Source organism: Cynocephalus volans, chromosome 12, assembly GCF_027409185.1.
Source record: "Cynocephalus volans isolate mCynVol1 chromosome 12, mCynVol1.pri, whole genome shotgun sequence".
NCBI lineage: Eukaryota > Metazoa > Chordata > Mammalia > Dermoptera > Cynocephalidae > Cynocephalus > Cynocephalus volans.
The window spans coordinates 52,214,893-52,238,127 of NC_084471.1; the positions used below are offsets into that span (position 1 = coordinate 52,214,893).

The 23,235-nt window shown below is 38.8% G+C and overlaps 1 protein-coding gene and 1 long non-coding RNA gene across 4 annotated transcripts in view; one reads left to right on the forward strand and one right to left on the reverse strand.

The window, feature by feature from the left end:
- Positions 1-14,181, forward strand: part of LOC134360730 (uncharacterized) — a 36,284-nt gene extending 22,103 nt beyond the window's left edge. Inside the window, exons 2-3 of the long non-coding RNA XR_010021349.1 lie at positions 11,566-11,668; positions 13,838-14,181. This is a non-coding gene — a long non-coding RNA (uncharacterized LOC134360730). The remainder of the gene's footprint in view (positions 1-11,565; positions 11,669-13,837) is intronic.
- SLC35E3 (solute carrier family 35 member E3) lies at positions 1,829-18,543 on the reverse strand. 3 transcript variants are annotated; one of them, XM_063075449.1, is made up of 5 exons: positions 17,965-18,543; positions 16,828-16,938; positions 12,844-13,002; positions 8,468-8,550; positions 3,832-4,138 (listed from the first exon to the last, which is right to left on the reverse strand). In XM_063075449.1, the coding sequence occupies exons 1-5, from the start codon at positions 18,364-18,366 to the stop codon at positions 3,952-3,954; spliced, it is 942 nt and encodes a 313-aa protein (XP_062931519.1). In that variant the 5' UTR covers positions 18,367-18,543; the 3' UTR covers positions 3,832-3,951. The 3 variants fall into 3 exon arrangements, with proteins under 3 accessions (XP_062931521.1, XP_062931519.1, XP_062931520.1); XM_063075451.1 differs by lacking the exons at positions 3,832-4,138; positions 8,468-8,550 and adding an exon at positions 1,829-2,029; XM_063075450.1 differs by lacking the exon at positions 16,828-16,938.
- Between the last annotated feature and the right edge of the window lie 4,692 nt (positions 18,544-23,235).

A 23,235-nucleotide genomic window follows, 5' to 3' on the forward strand; every position in this document is an offset into this window, starting at 1 on the left:
TAGTGTGCCATCCACACAAAATGGTGTTTTCAGCATGCTCTCTTGCTTGCTTCTGGGCAGAGAGGGCGGCTGCCCTCAGCTCCTGCCTAGCACCCTGGATGGTGCTGTCTTGCCTGCTTCTGGGCGGAGGGCCAAATCAGGCACCTAAGTGTCATTCTTGACTTCACCCCTTCCCACGCACTCCATTTCCAGTCTATCTCCAGTTGATGGAGTTTGGATGTGCTGCCCCCTCCGAAACTCATGTGGAAATTTGATCTCTAATGTGGCAGTGCTGGAACCTGATTGAGTCATGGGGGTGGATCCCTCATGAATGGATTAATGCTCTCCCTGGGGGAGGGGAAACTGACATTTTCCCCTGATTAATGAGTGAGTTCTTGCTCTATTAGTTCCCGTGAGAGCTAGTTGCTTAAAAAGACCCTGGCACCTCCTCTCTCTCTCTCTTGCTTCCTCTCGCCATGTGATCTGCTTGTACTGACCAGCAGCCTGCCACTGTCTGCCATGAGTAGAAGCAGCCTGAGGCCCGTGCCAGATGCAGCTGTCCCAGAATCGTAAGCCAAATAAACCTCTTTCCTTTATAAATTACCCAGTCTCAGGTAATTCTGTTATAGCAACACAAAACAGATTAATACACCAGTCCAGTTGAGTCCATCTACTAAATTCTCTTGGATAGATCCTCTTATTACACTACCACTACCCTTTTAAGCTACCACCATCTCTTACTCCAGTTGTCTCCCTACTGGTCTCCTAGCATCTCACTGGTTCTTCTCCACTTATTGCAAAACAAGGGGGTTGACTATGACAAAGCTCACAACACTACTCCTTGCTCTTATTAAAGGTTCTTAGCATAGCTCGCAGGTATCCTATGGTCTGAGGCCTGCCCACCACTCCAGGCTCATGTCATACCATATCTCCCTACCCCCAAATTTAGTCTCTAGACTCCATCCTTTTTGCAGTTCTTTAAACTCATCATGATTTCTCCAACAAATGGGCCTTTGTAGGTGCGATTCCCTCCCTTTTCCTAGCTAACTTCTATATATCCATATTTTAGCTCAGTCAACCTTTCTTCACGGACACCCTCCCTAACTGAGAAGCTTGGGCCAGATTCTTTTGTTATATGCTCTCAGAGAACTATGTTCCCTGTAGCATTTATCTGAGTTTGTAACAATAAACTCCCTTTGTTTTTGTTTAATTGGTGCCTATCACTTCTGTTAGACAAATGCTCCTTAAGATCATAGGGAACACAGGACTGTCTGCATAAAAGGATTGTCTTTATAACCATGGTGCCTGGCACATAGTATATGCTCAACAAATCTTTGTTAGAGTAAATGAAATTATCATTGTATCCATGATATTAGCAGAGATAATCCAGTTTAAGTCTGGGAACAGAAATACAAAAACAGCATACATCTAATAAAGCTGGTCTCCATTCTTTTAATCAGACTTTCACTTTTGGCCATTCTGCATATTCATTCACCCAACAACTATTTACCAATGGAGGGAATGTGCAATGCTTGATTAATGCCGCTGCTTTGAAATAAATTTTTAAAAAGATAAGACATTAATGGTTTTAAAAGAGCGAGGTTAAAGAAATATTTTTAAAAATGAAACAGGAGAAAGCTTGCTTCATTTCAGAGAAATATTTCTCCTTTATGTTATTTCAAAGGGAGCTGGAATTTTCCTTCATGAGATTCTGCATATTTGGGAGCTGGACAAGCCAGCACTACCATGCATGTACATACAGATGCTATCCTTCCACTGGCTCTAATACACAATACACAAGCCAAAGCAAGAGGTTTTCTTTATTTTTAATAGGCAAAATAATAGTCATTTAACATAGGATAAAAAAATAAGTCCAGTTACACTAGTAACAAAAGGACAGCATGGCCAGCTGCCAAAATCAAAAACAAAGTTAAAAAAAAAAAAAAGAGCATGTTTTCTTCCAACACACTGAACATGGTTTGTCTGTGTGCTTGGTCCTGGTCATCCGGCAGTTTTTTTTCCAAGAATTTTCTTTCCAGTGGATGATTGTCTTCAGGGCAAAAAAGAAGTTTATCAGATTCTAGTTCTACTACATACTTCAGTACATACTTTATTCCTTTATATACATGGGCCCCACCTTGTCTTGCTCTGACCTTCCCACTGCATTCCTATTGTCATATTTATCTTTACACCCCCCTGCCACCAAGTTTTGTTTACAGTAAGAATTTGTACATGGCACAAATCAACCTGCTGTTCTCAGTGCACAGAAGTCAAATAATCCTCACTGTGCTGAAACACTTTTCTCCAGCTTTTTGGGAGAAAATTTTATATTCATTTAAACATACACAGAAAATGTTTCTTAAACAAGTGTAATACCCGAGGCTTATCTGGTAAAAATAAACTGATCCATACTTCTTAGCACAATAAAATTATCTTTGTAAACTGAGAAGAACCAAAGAATATTTAAAACAAAACCAGGAAACCACAAATACTAATTACAGAACAGACTGACAAATTGAAACTCTTCAAAGTAGATTTTCAGTGAGGTTTTACATTTCAAACAAGCCAGGGAAAAAATTCTAAAAATCCAAAACAGGTGTGCATGTGTATACTTTTTTTATTGTGGTGAAAAACACATAACATAAAATTACCATCATTTACATGAAAGGTGTGTTTTGTACATATAGCTGTTTGTCCTCTTAAGAGTTGTTTTCTCCCTTAAAGTTTATAAATAACATTTAGAAAAAGATTTATTACAGTACGAATGATCTGTCTCAGTCAATTTATAAGATCATCAACAACTGCTTTTAATGTTCAAATGTCAAGAAGGTGGAAGGCAGAAATACATTTTGCAATTGAATATGTGGCACTGTATTTCTTTAAGTAAAAATGATGTATTTCCTCTTATAACTCAATTTTAAAAAATTACCCCTTTAAAAACTCATGAAAATAGTTAAATATTAACTATTTTTCTACTTCTCTTTCAAATCTTTCCTTATACTTTCACCAAGTTTCTGCCTAGTGTTTGGACAGCTTTTGCACTGACTTCCCGCACTACAGTTTCCCTCGGCCACCTCAGATAGGCTGGACGTAGTTCACTCCAAATCCTTCAGTGCCACAGAAAGCTCCACAGATGCCTCAAATGTAGCAGGGAAGGAGTGGTAGCGGGAGGTGGTATTAAGAAATTGCCAATATGTAATGCTCAGAATGGCCGGAATAGCAGTTACCAGGCTAAACAAACCTGTTCAAGTCCATCTACAGTCTTTTCTGTGAGCCATTTAAACATGGGGCTGTTTTGTTTTTTAACTTCACATATAGCTTCTATGGTTCACTGAAAGCATAAAAACAAGACCTATAAAAACTGTAGTTTTTTTCTTTTTTATAACATATGACTTCTTACACCAATTTTCTACTAGAAAAACAGTACTTTTAGAATCGGATTTTGTGTTATGGTCATTTTGTCTGTGATACTTCATGAATTCATTTCTACAAATAACCAGGAAGTTAAACTAAACCAACTAAAATAGAAATGCTAGAGCTAAATTCTGACGTGAACACTCTGATCAAAATTATAATTAATCTTACATTGGGAAACAACCTACTAGCGAGCAGAGGAGTCCCATGTGTCCTTTCTTAGAATATGAACACTGAAAACCCACAACACATTTGTGGTATAGTAGTACTAATTCCTTTGTCATTATTACAGAACATTAAATTTTGTGTAACCAAAACATTCTATATACTTCACACAATTGTCCTTGAAAAGAGGAACCATTTTGGTTTTGGTATTAGAGAAATGTTTTTTTTTTTAAAAAAAGTCATATTTATCAATAACATTTTCTTTGCGTTATTTCTTGCAAATCATTCAATGAATTTTGCACTTTAATTTTTTTTTTTTTTTTAAATAATGAGCACACTTATCAACACTTTTTATCTTCTTGGGGCAACTTTCTTTTCTCCACAGAAACCCTATTAAGGACGTTGTACCAGTTTACTCTTACTTCCTTCCTGTTCACTAAGTTTAAAGTGGGTATAGGCGAGAATGCCAAATAATGTACATAAAATGCCAAGAGCCTGATTAATTGACAGTGGATCCTTAAATAAAACGTATCCACCAAATAGAGTAATGCAGAACTTGAAGTGTCCAAACATGTTATACCTGAGGTTTTTGGTTAAGGATAAAAGGATAACAAGCTACACGTTACATTTACACATTCACACGTGCGCACGTGCAAAGCAAAGGCTTCCTGTGCCTGGAAAGAACTGCATGGAATAGACTGAACGGCAGCCCTCCCCATCTAAAGAACAACAGAAACTTCAGTGAAGGGCTGAGGCAATCCTAGTTTCTTCAGGTAGGTTTTAGTGATTAGTCAGAGAGAAGACTGCCTCAACTCTTCTGGTTGACCTCTCCAAAGAAGAGAAAGGGTTATGATATAAAGTTAGAAAGAAATTCAGAACAAGGCACAGAGAATATATTCTACAGCAATTTATTATGTTTTATGGTGGCATTTCTAATAAACATTCCTTGGCATGTAAGGTGACATGGATAAGGCAGAAGAGGACTGACTCAACGTAAACATGCCCAGTATGCTCAAGTTTAGGAGGAAAAGGGGAGAAAGAGAGAGGGAGCAATCTGAGTACACCTACACGCCAGGCACTACGCTAGGTGCTTACGCAACACCATCTTACTGAAGCATCACATCGGCCCTCACTGCTCTTTTCACTGCACTCTCGCCCATTTCACAGATGCAGAGGCTCAGGCATTTTAAGTAACTTGCCCCAAATCACAGAGTTCTTAAGTGGCAGAGATGGAGTCCAATCACAGATGGGTCTATTTAACTTCAAAGTCCATGCTCTAATCTAGTATATTTCCAGTAACTCACAGCTGGATTAAAGTTTTTCCAAATCACTGTTTATTTAAAAGACAAACTAAACATGTACACACACAATACAGAGTTCCTTTAAAAATTATTTCTTATCCTATTTTAAATGTAATTACTTTTTCCATATAGATTAGTACTTTATTGTTCCTCAGATGTATGATATGCCCCTGTGTACTCTTCCTAATATCACTCTGTGCCTTGGTTTCCTCATCTGTAAAAGGGGCGACAATATAGCACCTACCTCACAGGGTTCAGGATTAAATAAGTTAATATATGTAAAGCTTTTTAGCATATAGTAAGCACCATAGGTGTTAGCTATAGTAATAGTTATCAATAGCAGTACTTACATATAATAAACATGTTAGGTGCTTTACACATTTTCTCAAACACAACAATCCAACATTGCAGATATTATTTCTCCCATTTTATAAGCGATCCGAGTAGACTCTGAGAGCTCCCGCAATTAGCTCAGGCCCACAGGTAGTGGCAGAGCTGGGTGTTCACACCTGATCTGCCTGACCTCTGAGCGCAGGCTCTTTCCTCTGTTCTAAGCAAGCAGCCTGGAAACCTCAGGAGAGCACAGGCTGTGTCACGGGGATACCTGTGTTGGCTCGATCTGATGGAAGTGATTTCCTGAGATACAGAGGATCTCCCCCAGGATACTAAGAGCCTAGTAAAACATGCTTTATTTTCAATTATGAGCTATCTTCAAGTGCCCTGGTTCTAACACTTTAGCTTTACGTTTCTTTACTCCTCAGCCTATCTTTTAAGTAGTTCATGATCTTTTAAGGATTTTTATACTTGAGGGAAGGCAAATTTAAAGAAACTCTTCAGTGAATCCTTTTGTATATTTAAAAAAAAAAGAAAAAGAGCAGTCTATACTTGGTATTTCTAACTCCTCTGTCCAGTTCTCCACTCTGCTCCAATCAGGCTGTCGCTCCAATTCTCAGAATGTTCTTGTAAGAACCATCAGCGCCTTCCACCTCACTTAGCCCCTTCATCTGTTGCCAATATTCCTCACACTGACCTGCAGCACATGACACAGCTGATTTCCTCTTCCTCCTCGCTTGGATTCTCCTCCAGTCTCCTCCTTCCTTCCACCTCGCATTGCTCCTTCTTGACCTCTTCTACCAAGTTTCTCTCATCTCTAATTGTAAACACTAAAGAGACCCAGCACTCAATCTTTAGACATCTTGTCTTCATCTGCTTGTTTGCTTGCTAACCTCAACCAGTCTCACCACTTTAAATACATCTGCACACTACTGACTCTCTGAAGTATCTCCAGCTGAGAACTCGCCCCTGAATTCTCAGACTTGTATATCCAAAACCAAGCACCTGATCTTCCTCCTGACTCCCAAACCTCCTTCAGGCTGTCCTATCATAGTTGACGGCAACTCCACTCTACCAGGTGCTCAGGCCAAAAGCCAAAGGAGTCAACCTTGTTTCCCCTCTTATTTCCCACATCCAACTGTTCAGCAAAACCTGCTAGTTCTACTTGGAAATATAGCCAGAACCCAATCACTTCTCACTGTATCCACTGCTACCATTCTGGTAACAAACCACCATTATTTCTAAATTAGAATATTGCAGTGGTCTCCTGACGGTTTCCCTTCTTCTCTTGCCTCTTTTAGCCCAGTTGTTCTCAACAGGGTGATTATGCCATGTGGGCAATGTCTGGAGACATTTCTGTTTGTCACAACTGGGGAAGGGAGTTCTGCTGGCACCTAGTGGCAGAGGCCACCCATGCTGCTACGCATCCAAGGATGTACACAACAGGCCCCCGCAACAAAGAACTGTCCTGCCCAAAAGGCCAACAGCATTTAGGTTGAGAAATCCCGTTTTAGTCTATTCTCAACACAGTAGCCCTGAGTGAATCTAGTAGAATATAAGTAAAATTATGTCGCTTCTCTGCTCAAAACTCTAATGGCTTCCCATCTCACTCACAGTAACAGTCCTTATGTAAAACTGTACTCAGTCTGATTCCTGTTACCGCTCAGAGTCTACTGCATTCCCTCCTCTGCTCATCCTGTCCAACCACACAGGCTTCCTTGTTGTTCCTGGTTCTTCTCTCCCAATCTGCATGGAGCAACTCCATTTCCTGCAGGTCTTTACTCCAAAGTCATCTTTCTGTTGAGGCCATCCTGACTACCCTACCTAAAACTTCAACCTTGTCCCCAACCTTTCACATCCTCTTTCCTGTTTTATTTTTTCTTCTTGACACTTAACACTATCCAACACTGCATATGTACATTTAAATTTTTTTCTTTCTTATAGCCTGTCTTCCTCACCAGAATTTAAGCCTGTGAGGGCAAAGATTTTTGTCTATTTGGTTTACTATTGTATACCCCAGTGCCTGACATATAGTAGATGTTCAGAATATATTTATTAAACCAATGAATGGTTTACAGAGGGTATTCGATAAGTATCTGTTGAATGAACAACTGTTTTTAATCAGAGAACATACTTAGAGACCTTCATTTGGTAGCATGGTGCACAAGTTCTGGGACCAGACTACAAGGGTTCAAGTCTGAATGTCACATTTAGCTGTGTGGCCTTAAGTGAATTATTTAACCTCTATGCCTGCTTCCTCTTCTGTAAAAAAAAAAAAAAAAAAAAAAAAAAAAGATAGACTTTACCTCACAGAGCTGTTGTGAGAATGAAATTAAATAATACACACACAATGTTTCTAACATTACCCAGCACAAAATAAATATTTATTTTTATTTTTTGTGGCTGGTCAGTATAGGGATCTGAACCCTTGACATTGGTGTTACCAGCACCACGTTCTAACCGACTCAGCTAACCAGCCAGCCTGTAATAAACATTTATTGTGTTGATTTTTTAAAAATTATCATTACTATGGTTATTTATTGAAAGTTGGCAAATATGCTACTTTTTTATTTTGTTGACATCTCAGTATTCACTCATTTATATAAGTCAGTACACTCTAATAAAATGTTAATGAAGTACCTCTCTGATCTGGGGAAATCCATTCTTTGCATATGCCTAAGAGTAGGGGCAGAGTGAAATGCGAAGAGAAACAGAACGGCAAGCAGAATGGTGAAATGGGCAGTTGAGTTTGACCTTAAATATGACTTTCTTATTTTGAAATAATATTGAGAAAAACAGACACACATATTCAGTTAAGCACAAAGACACACTCTGAAGTCAGAAGCCTGAGATTACTTCAGTGGTCTGAAATTATCCTTTGTTATTTGGATTAACCACACCTCTGCTTCATTACTATAGATAACTGAAAATTGGTTGAAAACTCAAAGCCTCCACCCCACTATTCATTAAACAAATATTTACTTAACCCTACTATCTGCAAGGAATGTTGCTACAAGTTAATTTTTATCAGGGTACAGGTCACCATATCACTTAAGAAAACTCAAAAACATTCATGATATAGAAAGCCAACCCATTTCCTCAATTCATATTTCTTTAAAATTCTATAGATTCTAGTGTGGAAAGATACAGTAAAATTATGACTAAAAACTCACTCATTCAGGCCGTGCAACAGTTAGTGTGACACTCTGGCAATGAATGTGACAGTTTTGGAAAATATAAGACTATGCATCTGTAAGTTATTATAAAAAGGATACGTGACTGGTGAAGTGTTCCCAATGATCCAATAAATTGATAGGTTCACCATGAAAGCTATTACTCCAGATAGCAGCACCATAAGCTACGAAAAATCCAAAAGAATCATTAATGCAAAGCACTACAATAATAATCACCAAGTAAATATACATTTCATTAGGCATTTTTCAAAACTCAAATATCAACCATTAAAAATAAGATCAGAAGAAGAGAGAATCAATTTGAGAGACAGAAAGAATTGAGGGTAAAAGAGCAGAATAAACAGTGTTCAGAAATGCAATATTGTCCACAAGGATCAGTGGAAAATTCTGCAGTAATGTTCCTATCTCTGAATGTGAATTTCCAGTTTCATTTTTCTTATTCATTTAAAGAAAAAATATTTTGTAATAATGTTTTACTAAAAAAGTAATATACATGCATTACAGAAATATCAGAAAATAAAGATAAGCAAAGAGTACATGGAATTCTTATAATTCCAACTGCCCATACTTGTTAACATCTCTGTATATATCCTTCCAGATCTTTTTCTATTGAAAAATTTGTTTTCTTATTTAAATTATTTTTATTCTTATTTAAATGAAATCAATAAGCATTCATTGGATAGCTACACATTTAGGCCAGGCCTTGTGAGGAACATAATATGTACAAAGTTCCTGTGCTCAAAGAGCTTAGAAACTATTTGAGAACATAATAAAAATCATGATAATCACAGCTTACACTTACATAACACTTATGTGCCAAGAACTGTTCTAAATGTTTTACATGTATTAACTCATTTAATCACCCATGAGGTAGGTGTAAAAATATTATTCCTTTTCACAGATGAGAAAAGAGATCACAGAGAAATCAAGTAATTTGCCTAGATCACACAGCTAGTAAGCGGCAGTGCTGAGATTTAAACCCAGACAGTCTGGTTCTGGAGTCCCCACTCTTAACCCACTCTGCTTTGCTACCTCTCAATCACATGAAAGAAAAATACAAGAAATACAAGTTTTACAGCTCAGGCAATGATAAGAGAGAGTCTTGGATTCTACCTCATTGATAGGCAAACAAACGATAGGTTCTACATGAATCTTAAGGCAGGAGAGATCATTTGGAGTTGGGATAGAAAGAAGTCTTTGGATCTCAAAAACATGTTTAGATTTTAAAAAGAAGAGGAATAGGGTTCCAAACAGAGGGAACATCACAGGTAAAAGTGTGGAGGCATGAAAGCACAAAGCTTGTTCACAGGACAGGGGATACACCAACTCGGTTGAGGAGAGGCGGACAAATGGGCTGTACTACTGTACACACACACAAAGTTCTGTTCAAACTCACTCCACAATTTTATATAAAAAGTTATGAAATCATTTTCTATTTCTCAAGAGAATTTAAATAAAATGTTAGTTATGATTTAAATTATTAATAAGTTTAAGTTCTAAAGAATACACGACATATTTGAAGATACTTTCTGTCTTACATAGGTCTTATCAGGTTTGTTTGTTTTTTTTGGTGGCTGACCAAAATGGGGATCCAAACCCTTGACCTTGGTGTTACAAGGCTGTGCTATAACCAACTGAGCCAACCAGCCAGCCTGGTTTTATCAGTTTTTACAGTCCAGCCATAAGATAACCAGAGGATCTGGACCCTGGAGTAACACTTCATTTGATCTACATCAGTGAGGTTGGTTAAATATTCAACTAAGAAAAACTTGCTCCTTAAACATTTTAAAAACTGTTTCTAGAAATATATCAAAAATATAGCACTGTTAATTTTATTGAATTCACAGAATGTTACATACCTATTTCTTGATGACTTGGCACATAATTAAAAACACAATTACATACTCTACTTTGAGTCAGTGATATCCCCCAGAGACATTAAGTAATGAAGGTGACTTTCCCTCATACTAAATGGCCTCACCCTGCTGACCTCTTAGTTTCTTTTGACTTTTTAAAATGGCCTTTCTATTGCTTTCCTTTTTTAAAAACCTGTCAGAGGGCTATGGCAGAAAGCCTCTTTCCTTCTAGTTTAAGATGTCTAAGCTGCAATGTTTTGGAGACCAGACAACCAAGATGGCTAGAAGTTTTGTAGAGTCAGAGGAAATATTACCCAAGAGATGGTCCAATGACTTCTATTTTAGAAAAAAAGAGTATATGAACCTGGAACAACTATTGGTCTATGTGGGCAGCATAGCTGTAGTGGACTGAATTATGTCCCCACAAATCTCAGTGAAGCTTGAATTGTATCACCCATGTTTTATGTATTAGAAACTTAGCCCCCACTGTGATTGTTAGTAGGAAATCCTATTACGGTAATGGAAAGGTGGGGCCTTGAAGAGGTGATCGGATTGTAGGACTGTGCAGTAGTGAATGGATTAAAAATGATGGTCAGGAGTATGGTTCTGAGGGCTTCAAAAGAGGAGTGTCTGTCTTGCTCTCTGCTCACTCTGCTTCCACCATCTTGCAATGTGAGACCCCTGGGTCACTGTCACCACCACCAGATGGACTTTGGACTTCCCAGCCTCAGAAACTGTAAGCAATACATTTCACTGTCTTTATAAATCACCCAGTTCCAGGTAATTTTGTTATAAGCAACAGAAATGGACTAATACAATAGCAGAGGGCTTTTGAATGACTTTGGAGCCAGAATGCATGGATTCTAATTTTGGCTCTGCTTATTAGCTGTAGGATCTCAGGCCAGTTACTTAACTCTCTGTATTTCAGTTTCCTTATCAATAAAAATAGGGCTAACAATAGTATCCACCTAATAAAGTTATAAGGAATAAATAATATTTGCAAAGTGCTTCAAATAGTGCCTGGAACAGAGTAAGGGCTGTATAAGTGTTTGATAACACCACCAACAAAAGACACATTCCCACCGACTGTGTTCCAAAGGTTATAGTGGGAAGCAGAAATTCCTAATAAGTAAGGTCTCATGGACTGAACATTTGTGTTCCCCCAAAACACATATGTTGAAATCCTAACCCCCAATGTGATGGTATTAGGAAGTGGGGCCCTTGGGAGGTGACTAAGTCATAAGGGTAGAGCCCTCATAAATGGAATTAAGTGTCCTCATAAGAAGAGAGATAAGAGAGCTTTCTTCCCTCTCTTCCTGTCAGGTAAGGATACGACCAGAAGACTAACACCTAGACCAGGAAGAGGGCCCTTGCCAGGAACCCAGGGATGCTGCACCCTGATCTCAGACTTCCAACCTCCAGAACTGTGAGAAATAAACGTTTGCTTCTTAAGCCATCCAGTCCGTAGTAGTTTTGTTATAGCAGCCTGAAGTAAGACACAGGTGGATTATACTTTCTAACTTAAAATGTTGCCAAAGTTCCCTGTACCAGACAGCTGTAAAAAAAAAAAAAAAAAAAAAGTCTCCAAAGTACATAAACTTTTGATCTACCAATTCCATTTCAAGGACTCTATTCCACAGGCAAAATACTATCAGTACATGGGGACACATGTACAACATGTTTATCACACCACTGTTCACAGTGGTCAAGAACTGGGGAAAAAAGCGAATACCCAAAAGGTATAATTGCAGACAACAAAAAGAATGATCTGGAGAGATTTTTATGAGATATTAAATAAAAAAAGCAAGATACAGAAAAGCAAGTGTAAAATGATCCTACTTTTGTTAAAGAAACATATGTTTAATTTATGTATATATGTGTGCAAGAGTGTGTCTGTATGTGTGCATGGAGAAAAATATGGAAGAACAAATACCAGAATGTTAGCATGACCTACTTCAAGGGACACTTATGGGGTAATGGGATGCTGAAGTGCATATGGGTAGGGCTGGGGAAAAAAAATCTGCAATAAAAACAGCATATATGATATGATTCCATTATATAAAAGTATACACAGAGACATGCATGTGTATCTATGTCTGTACATAACAGAGATCCATGAAATGATCATCTCCAAAACTGTACAGGAGATTATCTTAGTATGGTAGGTTTCTAGGGGCCTTCACTTTGTTTACATTTTTATATATGTTCAAAATCTATACAACAAGCATATACTATTTATATTAAAAGAAAACCAATAAAACTATATTTTCCTTGATAAAAACAAAATTAAAATAAAATGCCCACATTATTTGTGGGTTATAGTTTGGCATGGACAGAACAGTAACCAGGCATGTGAAGACCTGAATTGCAGTCCTGGTTTTGCCACTGAGTCATGGTCTTACCCTAGACAAGTCCCTTCACCTTTCTGGGACTCAGTTTCTTCATCTAAAAAATAATCCTTACTTTGCCTTCCTTAAAGTGTGATTATGAAGATTAAAAGTGAGAATGGATCTGAGATAGTGCTCCGAAAACTTAAAATTGCATTAACAATGGAGGGATTATTATGCTGTTTCTTAGACACCAAAACAAATTAGAACTTACCAAAGCAGAAACTGACCAGGGACCAAGTATTCCTCCCTCTCCAAACACTGGCTCAAAGAAGGGCACGGCGAACAGCAACATGGCAGACGACATCGGAGCCTGGTAGTACAGGAGCTGCATTGAGTTTACTTGCAATTCATGCTGTTTGGCTCCTACCCACTGAAAATCAGGAAATAAAACAAGTCAGGCACAAAAGAAATAGCATCACTTAATCAAAGATGCAACTATAGCCACAAAGTTGGGAATGTGGGGTGCGGGGGGGGGGGAAGAGGAAATGCCTAATTATTCTATAAGATTTCAAAGATCAATAAGATATATGAATGCCCTTTAAGCACCTTGGATGAAAGGAGCTCTATAAATTCAATTTCCGATAATCTATTTTTTTCACAATTCCTTAGAAGGGGGAGAAAAATCCTCTCTTCCCTGCTGATCCTAGTAAATAAGAAAAAGTAAATACATATAAGGGCCCACAAGCATCAGGGATCTTGGGAAGATAAGGCAGGAATGGAAATTTAGGGGATAAGGAGGCATACAGACGCAGTGCCAGACTTCATTTCTTTCTAAAAATGGCCAAAAAAGGGGGAAGACTAGAAACGTGGGGCAGGTTAGAGATGGACAGATTGACTGGAATCTCAGTTATCCCAGGTGGCTGCCAATGTGCATGGCTCGAAAGGTATGTGGTCTTTTCAGTCCCTTTAGAAAACCCGATCGACGGAAGCAATTTTTTTCTCTACAGATGACTTTTCTGTGGGGAGTATCCCCCATCCCCCACCAATGTACCCAGATACATTAGATAATCACAAACCCTAAAATACTGCATCATTCAGTAGAAATAACATCTCAAAACCTCAGATCCCCTTAGTCCTCAAAATGCTTCACAAATATGACTGAAAAGGAGGCTTTGAAGAAAGTTTAATAGGATGACTGGAATAAGATGTGGCAAGAACAGCCAGGCTTTTGAATAACTTCTTTTAAATCCCTCTTTTTCCTGTAGGCCTGGGTATCCTGTTACATAAACTCTAAGTCTGTAGAAATTCACCAAGACAAAAATACAAGAGCAGGAAATGTGAACCATACTCCTGCAGCCTTAACTAAGCGTCTTCTGTGACTATGAAGGACAAAGGATTGATTCTTCCGTTCCTGGGGCACTGCAGAGAACAAGGACGCATGCAGAGTGTACGCCGGCCCCTTCTCTCCTTTCCTGGCCTCCCTTGGTGGCTGCATGCCTCCGTCACAGAACTACCCAGAATGGAGGTGACTCTTGGACCTCCACTGTCCCTCACTGCAGTGCAGCCTGGCTTCTGCCCACCACCCCTCCAACGCTCTCCTAAAGGGCACCGTCACCTCTACTGGCCACATCCAAAGGACTCCCCTCGACCCTCTTCCTGCAGGACCTCTTTGCAGAAGCTGCAAATTTCTCTCGGAAAAGCCGGCCAGCTGGTTTGCTCTCTTCCCTCACAGGCTCCTTCACTTACTATTTTGAAGGTAGATGGCTGGCCTTCCTCTTTTATCTCCCTGCTGACATCTACAGATGACCTCCTTCCTGAGCATCCTTAGCCTCACATTGTCAACAGCTTCCCAGCCATTGTCACTTAGATAATCTGCAGGAAAACTGCTTAAAATCATGCTCATCACTTCCACAAATGAGCTCCTCTTGCGTCTCTCCAATAATCAATGGTATCATCTCCCCCAGGACCAGGCCCCTCACTTCCTTCATTCTTACACTTAGTGTGGTCCTGCTAATTCCTCCTGCAAAAGGTCTCTGGAATGTCTTTTCGCCTTTCCACGTCCACTGTCACTGCCCTGGCCCAGGCACTTCCTAACTGCCCTTGAAGCACAGATGGCTTCCTAACTGCTTACCCCTCCTTCCTTCTTGTATCCACCCTTCATTGCCACCAGAGTTATTTTTCTTAAACACAGAGAACGATCAAGTCACTCTCCAACCTAAACTCCCTTCAGAATAAATACACCTTCCTTAGCTCCACTTTCAAGCCTCTGCCATCTGGTCTCACCCACTCCTCACCTCAGCCTGGTCTTTCCACAAAGAACCTAGTCTAGCCTCACCAAACAAATCAGGTTCTCCAAAAATGCTCTGTACTTTCACACATATTGCAGGGAAAGACCTGCTATATTTCACTGCTGAGCAAACTTCTATGCATCCTTCAATTTAAATTGTTTACTTTCCCCTAAAGTCTTACCTTACCACCCCTCTTGTAGAGCTGCCACTTCTTCCTAGGTGTTCCTCAGAACTTCCCTTGCACCCTGAGGTATACTACTGTGACTAGCTGTCCACGTGTGTTTCTACAGTGTTGTATTATAGCTGTTTTTCATCTTTGTATCCTCAAGGCTGAGCATAAAGCAGAAAAGATGTCTGCGGAATGAATGAGTCAACCATATTTATACAACTAACGCTAAGAGCTGATTGCTCATCTTTTAACTCCTTTTAATGTCCCCAGCAGCATAAGAAAAATAACTTAGAAACTATACCAGATACAAAGAGCAGATACAATTTTCTTTAAAAGGAATGTTTTTCGAATATATCTATTCTGTAATAGTACTTTTACCATTTACTGATAATAGAAACTTTGCCCATTAATTAGTCTACAATCATTCCTTGGTCAATCTCATTTCAAATATCTACCTTAGGGATATAGAATCCTTTTATTCTAATCCATAGCAATTTTGAGACTAGTCTGAACAAAAATGGTCATATTGACATGGACAGTGATGACTGTGAAATTGAAATTATGTATAAAGAGTATAAGAAATTCTAATATTCAAACAAAAATTCTTGCTATATTTAACAAATATTTAACCCATACTATGCAGAAAAAGGTGCATTTACAAGAAAGATAAACAGAAATGTTCACTTACTGTATCTAGTAACAAAATCTAAACTCACTGAAGTGCAGCCAAATATAATTTTTTTGAAGCACAAAGCTGAGCTTCCTCTTATCATTCTGTACTAAAAGACAGAATATCATGGAGCCAAGAAACAGGACTGAGGGGGTGCTCCATCCTTTCATGCCACTGGTCTCCTCCTTTATTTAAACTGCTTCTCTGGCACTAAAAAATGTACTCAACTAAAGTTATTTTTTCATATCAATGTTTCTGGAATGATTACTAGCAGAAAGGTTGAGATGCTAGGGCTATATTACCGAACTTCTAACATTCCTAACAAGAATGCCTTACTTTATGACCAGGGGATATTTGTGAAAAAAGTAAAATTGGTTAAACATTTTGGCTGATTCCCCATGCAGGCACACCCAGAATTTCCAGACCAAGGTTTTCAGTATAGAGAGAATACTGTTTCACTGTACCCTACACCAAGTATTTTTCCTCACTACATAAGAAACAAAAAATATCTTTGTTGGGATTTTATGGTAATGACATGAGTGAATCCATGAACAGATTTTTAATGAATGCCTACTAGAGGCAAGGCACTGTGCTTGCACACGAAGTGAAATACCCGTTGCTAGAAAATACTCTACTGATCCAGACAAATTATTAAAAGCCAATATACAAGCTGTATAGCAGCTTATTTTTAAGCATATTTTTGAAGCAAAAAAAAGTCTATAAATCTGAAATTTTCCTTTCCTGTTCAAATTTCTGGAAGTGTATCCACTCCTTCACAGCAATGTTACAATTCAAAAGTAAATGATAAACACAAACAATGAACTTAGGAAGTAGAAAGTCTTACTACTCATTTTGTAAAGATTTCCCAGAAAATAATATAACTTCTCCCCAAACTCAGAGTGTTAAGCATGGGTATTATACACTTACAAACAGGTAGGTATTTGGTGAGCATCATACACCCACGTTTGTCTCCTTTCTTCTCTTCACCTTGAGTCAGACAATTTATGCAATTATGCCTTCTTCCCAACAGTCTATTGTCTCTATACTGTATTTTCTAAACCTTGGGATACAGCTTCAAAATTTATGAAATCTGCTAAAAAGGCACATAAAGAAAAAAAAATTACCAACCACTTGATAAAGGGATGTAACTAAAACACCAAGAGCAGCAAACACCATTCCAAGGAAATTAAACTTCACATCGTAATAAGAATTTAGGATTACACCTAAAGTTATAGGAATCTGCAAAGAAAAAGAGTAGATGTTGTTCAGATTAAATTCAAGAGACATAAATTTAGAATTCCTTTCACGGTGTCTTACCAGGCTAATCACAAACACATAACTGGAAAACAATGTACCTGTATACATGTTTCTTTTTTTCATTGGAGAAAACATTGTTAATCCTATTTCCTAAACGTGAAATAGAACAATTCATATAGAATTCATACAGAATCAATATATGATGTTCACATTTAATTCTATTTTAAACTTGGGGTAAAATGAGTCGATGCACTGCACTTTGCAAGCAAATACCACATGCATGCACAAGTGAATAAATGAATCCCCAAACAAGTGCCTAAACAGCATATGGACAGAGATAAATGTATGACAAAAAAGCACTAAAATCTTAAATATTACAGATTACTAAGTACTGAAACTATTTTAGTCTATCTCTTTCTATTTAAAGATGCAAACACCTCTACACTATGTCTCTGCAGACATATTCTGAGACATACTTTACGGTAATCCCTTTCATGTTTATCATACATGGTTTACTTCCCCTTGGGGAGTAGGGCTGTTTTCGGTTTGAGCTTTTGCAGACATTCTGTTTGATACCTTGGTTGCACCATCCAATACAGTTTTCTCTCCTTACTAATCACAGCATTGAGAGATTTCCATCAGGGCTGGCCGGTTAGCTTACTTGGTTAGAGCGTGGTGGTGATAACACCACGGTCAAGGGTTTGGATCCCCATACCCACCAGCCGCCAAAAACAAGCAAACAAAAAAAACAAAAAATTCCAAGCGGTAGTTACTCAAACTCACACCAGCACACTTTTCCTGGTTAAGAGCCCAAAAGAGTGCCAAGATAGCTTTTTTCCCTTCCCCCAAATAAGCCTGAAGTTTACATGGTCAACTTGATTCATTTGTGGATTTCAAGATGATGGGAAATAGCAAGGTTAAACAATGTGCATTCACATTTTCCGAGGAGAAAGCCGGTCCAGGAGGTGGGCGGTTAGAGACGCCCCTCGGGAAGCCGAAGCTACTCACCAGCGTGAGCTGTATTCTAATGGAGAAGCTTTTCTGGTAGCAGAAGGTCTGGATGGCTATGATCACCGGCGTGGTCATGGCCTTGGCCAGCTGATAGGTGCCTATGGTGTTGTTCTGCAGAGAGAGGTTAGTGAAGACTACAAAGCCACAGAAGCTGAGGGCCAGGAGGAGAAGCTTGGAAGGCGGCAGACTTTTGGGGGCGAAGATGTCCAGCTTCTGGCAGATGTACAAGCCCAACCAGGTGACCACGAAGTGCACCAAGGTCAGGCTCATATTGGGGAAGCCGTGGTGCACATAGATCCATTTGTTGAGGAACACGATACAGATGGACACCAGCAGGTTGAACAGGAGCCCGGCGGCGATTCGTCCTCTGCCTCTCACTCGGTCCGCTAGCGATGCCATGATCCCCGCCGCCGGCCCAGCGGCGACCCCCGCCAAGCCTGGGCCGTCCAGCCCCGGAGACGGGTGCCCGGCCTGTCTCCGGCCGTCCTTCCCCTCCACCGCCGCGTCCTTGCAGGCGCTGGCCTTACGGTCCAGCTCGGGAGAAGCATGCACGGGTCGGATCCCGGAAGAGCAACAGCCTCGTACACATGCTCCGCCGCCGCTCTTTGAGCTGGCGAAGACACGGCAGCACATCACGCGCCCCGCCCCATCCCCGCCCGCGGCCACGTGACTCGGGGCGCCAGCGCTTCCGCCCCGAGCCATCGGTTGAGAGGCCTCGCCTGCGCAGGCGCGTTGGGCTCTGGGGGGGGCGGAACGCCGCATCTTTGGTTCCTATCTCTTGGTTGCTTAACGGCGACCGATTGGGCCAGTCTGGGACTCCTGTCTTGATGTTTTATTATTTACTGTCTCTGTTGACTAGACTTACTAGACAGCTTCTCTCAAGCTTGAGGAATTGGCTGTGCAGAGGCCGTTGGCCAATTTGACGTCAGAGGCAGATGCTGGCCTCGCCAGAGGGGAAAGCAGTGCTGACTGAAAGGACATTTTGAGACATTTTACTTAAAAAATCCAAACATACAGAAGAAGAGAGAGTATGATGAACACTCATACACTTATAATGTAGATTTAACAGTATTTTGGCATATTTGCTTGAAATTTTCTTACATATTTTAAAGTAGTCTACAGACATCACATCTTTTTCGACCCCGAATACTTAGGTGAAACTTTTAAAAAGTACGTTTTCCTGTATTACCAAAATACTATTTTCACTCCAAAGAGGCTTAGCAGTAATACCTTAATAGCATCAAATATCCAGCCCAAGTTCAAATTTCTGGAGGTGGAGGAGACATAATAAACTTTGGGTATATACTCCCTAATTAGTCTCTAAGAAGGTTACGCAAATTTATATTCACACTGCTACAATATAAAAATGACTTTCCTTTCCTTACTCTCCCTCAAGCCAAATATAGGTTATCTTCAACAATTGGACAAAAAAGAAATAGTGAGAAACTCTGCTTTTTATTTGTAGTTTTTTGATTTCCAATGAGTTGAACAAACATTCTTTCATAAGCTTATTGGATGAGCTATTTGGTGAATTGCCTGTTTCTGTTCTCCGCCCGTTTTCTGTTGTACTTGCTTTTTCTAATTGATATGTAAGGACTTTTGTGCTTTGCAGGCACAGAAGGTTCTTTGATGACTTCTCTAAAGTCATGGTTGGTAAACTATTCAGATTTTCTCTTCTTGAATCACTGTTTGGCCTTTGTTTTCATAGAAAATTGTCCATTTCTCTTAAATGTCTTAAATCTAACATACTTGGTTAGAGGTGTGTGTAGTATTTTATCATAATTTACATTTATTTCATCTGTTGTCATATCACTTAACTCATTCCAAATATTATGCATTTGGGTTTTCTTTGTCCCTTGATTAGCCTTGTCAATAATTTGTCTATTTTATTGGCCTTTTCAAACATTACTTCTACTGATTTTGTTCAAAGTAATTTTTTCATTCGTTTCTCTAATTTCTTGAATGTTCAGCTCATTTATTTTTATTTTCATCTAAAAAAATAAAAAGACGTTGTGCTGGTAACACCAAGGTCAGGGGCTTGGATCCCCGTACTTGCTAGCTGCCAAAAAAAAAAGTAAAAATAAAAAGATTTAAGTCTGTGAGTTCCCTCCCCAAGAATAGCTTTGGTCACAGTCCTCCAGACAATGTAATATTTTCATTGTACTTAATTCCTAAATAGTCTGACTGACAGTTTAACCTTCTCCTTGGTGTAAGAATTATTCAGATATTTATTGAGCAGCTTCTGTGTGCTAGGCACTATATTTGGCATTTGGGAGATAATGGCAAAGAAACCATACCAGACCACCTCTTACAGAACTTAGTGAGAGAAGACGGGTACTAAACAATTATCAACTATGACGAATGAGGGTTCTGAAGTAACAAAATATGGTCCTATGAGTGTATAATATGGTTAAAGAGCAGCCTTGTAAAGCCAAGGTTAAAGGTTCGGATCCATGTACCAGCCAGCTGCCAAAAAAAGAGTGTATAATAAAAGAACCTGACCTAAACTTGGGGGAGGGAAAGGTAGTCCCCAAGGAAATGACTCTTAAAGTAAGATTTGAGAATGAATAGAAGTTAATTAGGCAATGTCTAAAGTCTAGCTCTCCTAAATTGTTTTCCTGAAATACAGTGTGTGTCCTTCCTGATGTCACCAAACCTACTGTCATCAAACTCTACCAATTCTTACTGTACTATGCTGCACATTTATATAGCCATGCTCTCTTCTAGGTTCAATCTACACGAAGCCCACCTGATTAAAGACTTACAATGCTTACCCTTAAGATCTGCTCCCCAATTAAGAGCCCAGGAACTCTTTTCATTTAGCCCACTCAATTCACTGTCTCCTTGTGATTATAGTTTTGGTCTGATAATCTTAGCATAAATGATAAATCACATTTTTGCCATCCCTCTACTTCTAATATTTGAAAATAGTTAAAATATGAACTCTGAAATTTGGGTTAAAAGATAAAAATATCTGTAGTGAATTCCAACTGCTTGTTGGGTTTCCTTTACCAGTCCTGTCATTCAGCACCTTCCTGGGTCTAACACCATGTTTGACATTCTTCCAGTTTCCCACTATTCCAGAGCCTGTACCTCTTCAGGCTGATTTAGTTGGTTAGTGGCTTTCTCTACCACCTTCACTAAAGCATAGGAGCCTAATCCTAACTACAGTCCTGAAATGTAATTATTATTCTCATTTTCGGATGTCAAAACACGGTTTCATGGGTGTTACCTTGCATCTAGAAAGGGATGAGTAAAATTCAAACCCAAATCTCTATGGCTCCACAGCCCACTTTCCCTCCTTTTTATTATGGAAGATTTCAAACTTATGCAAAGTTAAAATACTGTAGTGAACCTGCTTGTACTTGTTTCAACACTGCCATTCTTATTTCATTTATACCTCAACCCACTTCCCCATTTGATTTTAAAAAGGTACATTTACATTCACTCAAATGTGTAAATTGTAACTGCACAATTTTTGACAAATGGATACACCTAACCCACTTGTTGAGATATAGAACAATTTCCTTCACCCCACAAAGTTCCCTATGTTTCCTCCCACAAAATTCTCCCCTCCCCTGCAGAGGAAACCAATGTTCTAATTTTTTTCACCATATATTAGTTTTTACTGTTCTAGAACTTCATGCAAATGATCATACAGTATGTGAACTTTTTTGTGACTGGTTGATGTTATCAGTAGTTTTTTCCTTTTTATATTGCTGAATAGTATTCTTTTGTATGAACATACCACAATTTGTTTAGCTATTCTCCTACTGATGGGAATTTAGGTAATTTCTAGTTTTTGGCTATTATAAATAATGCTGCTGTGAATAGTTTTGTACATGTGTAGTTGTGGAATTTATTTTCATTTCTCTTGGATATTTAGGAGTGAAATTTGTAGGTTAAAGGGTAGGTTGATTGTGAGAAATACTCAAAACTTTTCCTGTAGGTAGTACCATTTTACATTCCCCCCAGCAATGTATCAGTCACACTTGCCCCACATCCTTGCCAACATTTTGCAAGTGTTTGCAGTCTTTCATTTTAGATATTCTAAAATCAAAATGTGATGTGTAGTGGTATTTCACTGTGGCATTACCCTGATAACACTGACTTAAGCACTTTTTTATGGGCTTTTGGTTATATAGGTATATCTTCCTTTATGAATCATCTGTTCTGGTATTTTTTACCCACTTATTTTTTGCCTTTTTATTATTGAGTTGCAGGGATTACTTATGTATTCTGAATACAATTATTTTGTCAGATGTATTTTTGCAAATATTTTCTCCCAGTCTGTGGCCTAATTTATCGTTTTTCTTTTTTCATGAAGGGCACTCAGCCAGTGAGTGCACCGGTCATTCCTATATAGGATCCGAACCCGCGGCGGGAGCGTCGCCGCGCTCCCAGCGCCGCACTCTACTGAGTGCGCCACGGGCTCGGCCCGTGTGGCCTAATTTAAACGTGTCTTTTGATGAACATTAGCTTTTTCCTTTATGGTTATTGCTTTCTGTCTCTTGTAGTGAAATCTTTGCTGCTCTCAGGTCAGAGTCTCTTTTTCTTAGAAGTGTTACAGTTTTAGTTTATGTTTTAGGTCTATAATCCATCTCGAATTAACTTTGGTGTATGGTATAAATTAAGGGTCAAGGTTCATTTATATTCCATATGAATATTGTTTTTTCATTAACTTATTGAAGTCTATCCAAATCTTTTAGTTTGAAAAATGTTAATGTACAGAAAAGTTGAAAGACTACTGTACACTCTCCTGTGCCCTTCATATAGACTCACTAGTTAACAGTTTGCCATATTTGCATTATGTTCTTTTTTTAAAGCTAAACCATTTTGAAATAAAGTGCAGACTTCATGACCTTTCATCCCTAAATATTTCAGTGTGCATTTCTTAAGGATAAAGATATAGCCACAATACCATTATTCATACCTAAGAAAATTACCAACTAATATAAAATCTATTTTCTTGCTGGAATTTGGATAATTGTACTAAACTTGTATATTTGGGGAGAACTGATATCCTTACTATGTTGAGTCTTCCAGTTAATGAACTTATTATGCGTCTCCATTTATTTTGCTCTTCTTTGGTTTCTTTCATCAATATTTTGTAGTTTTCAACATACGAATCCTGTACGTTTTGTACACTTTCTTGTCAGTTCATATTGCTCAACCTTATTTTTTATTTTTTTTCATTTTCATTTATTTATTTATTTAGTTAAAGATGACTGGTAAGGGGATCTTAACCCTTGACGTGGTGTTGTCAGC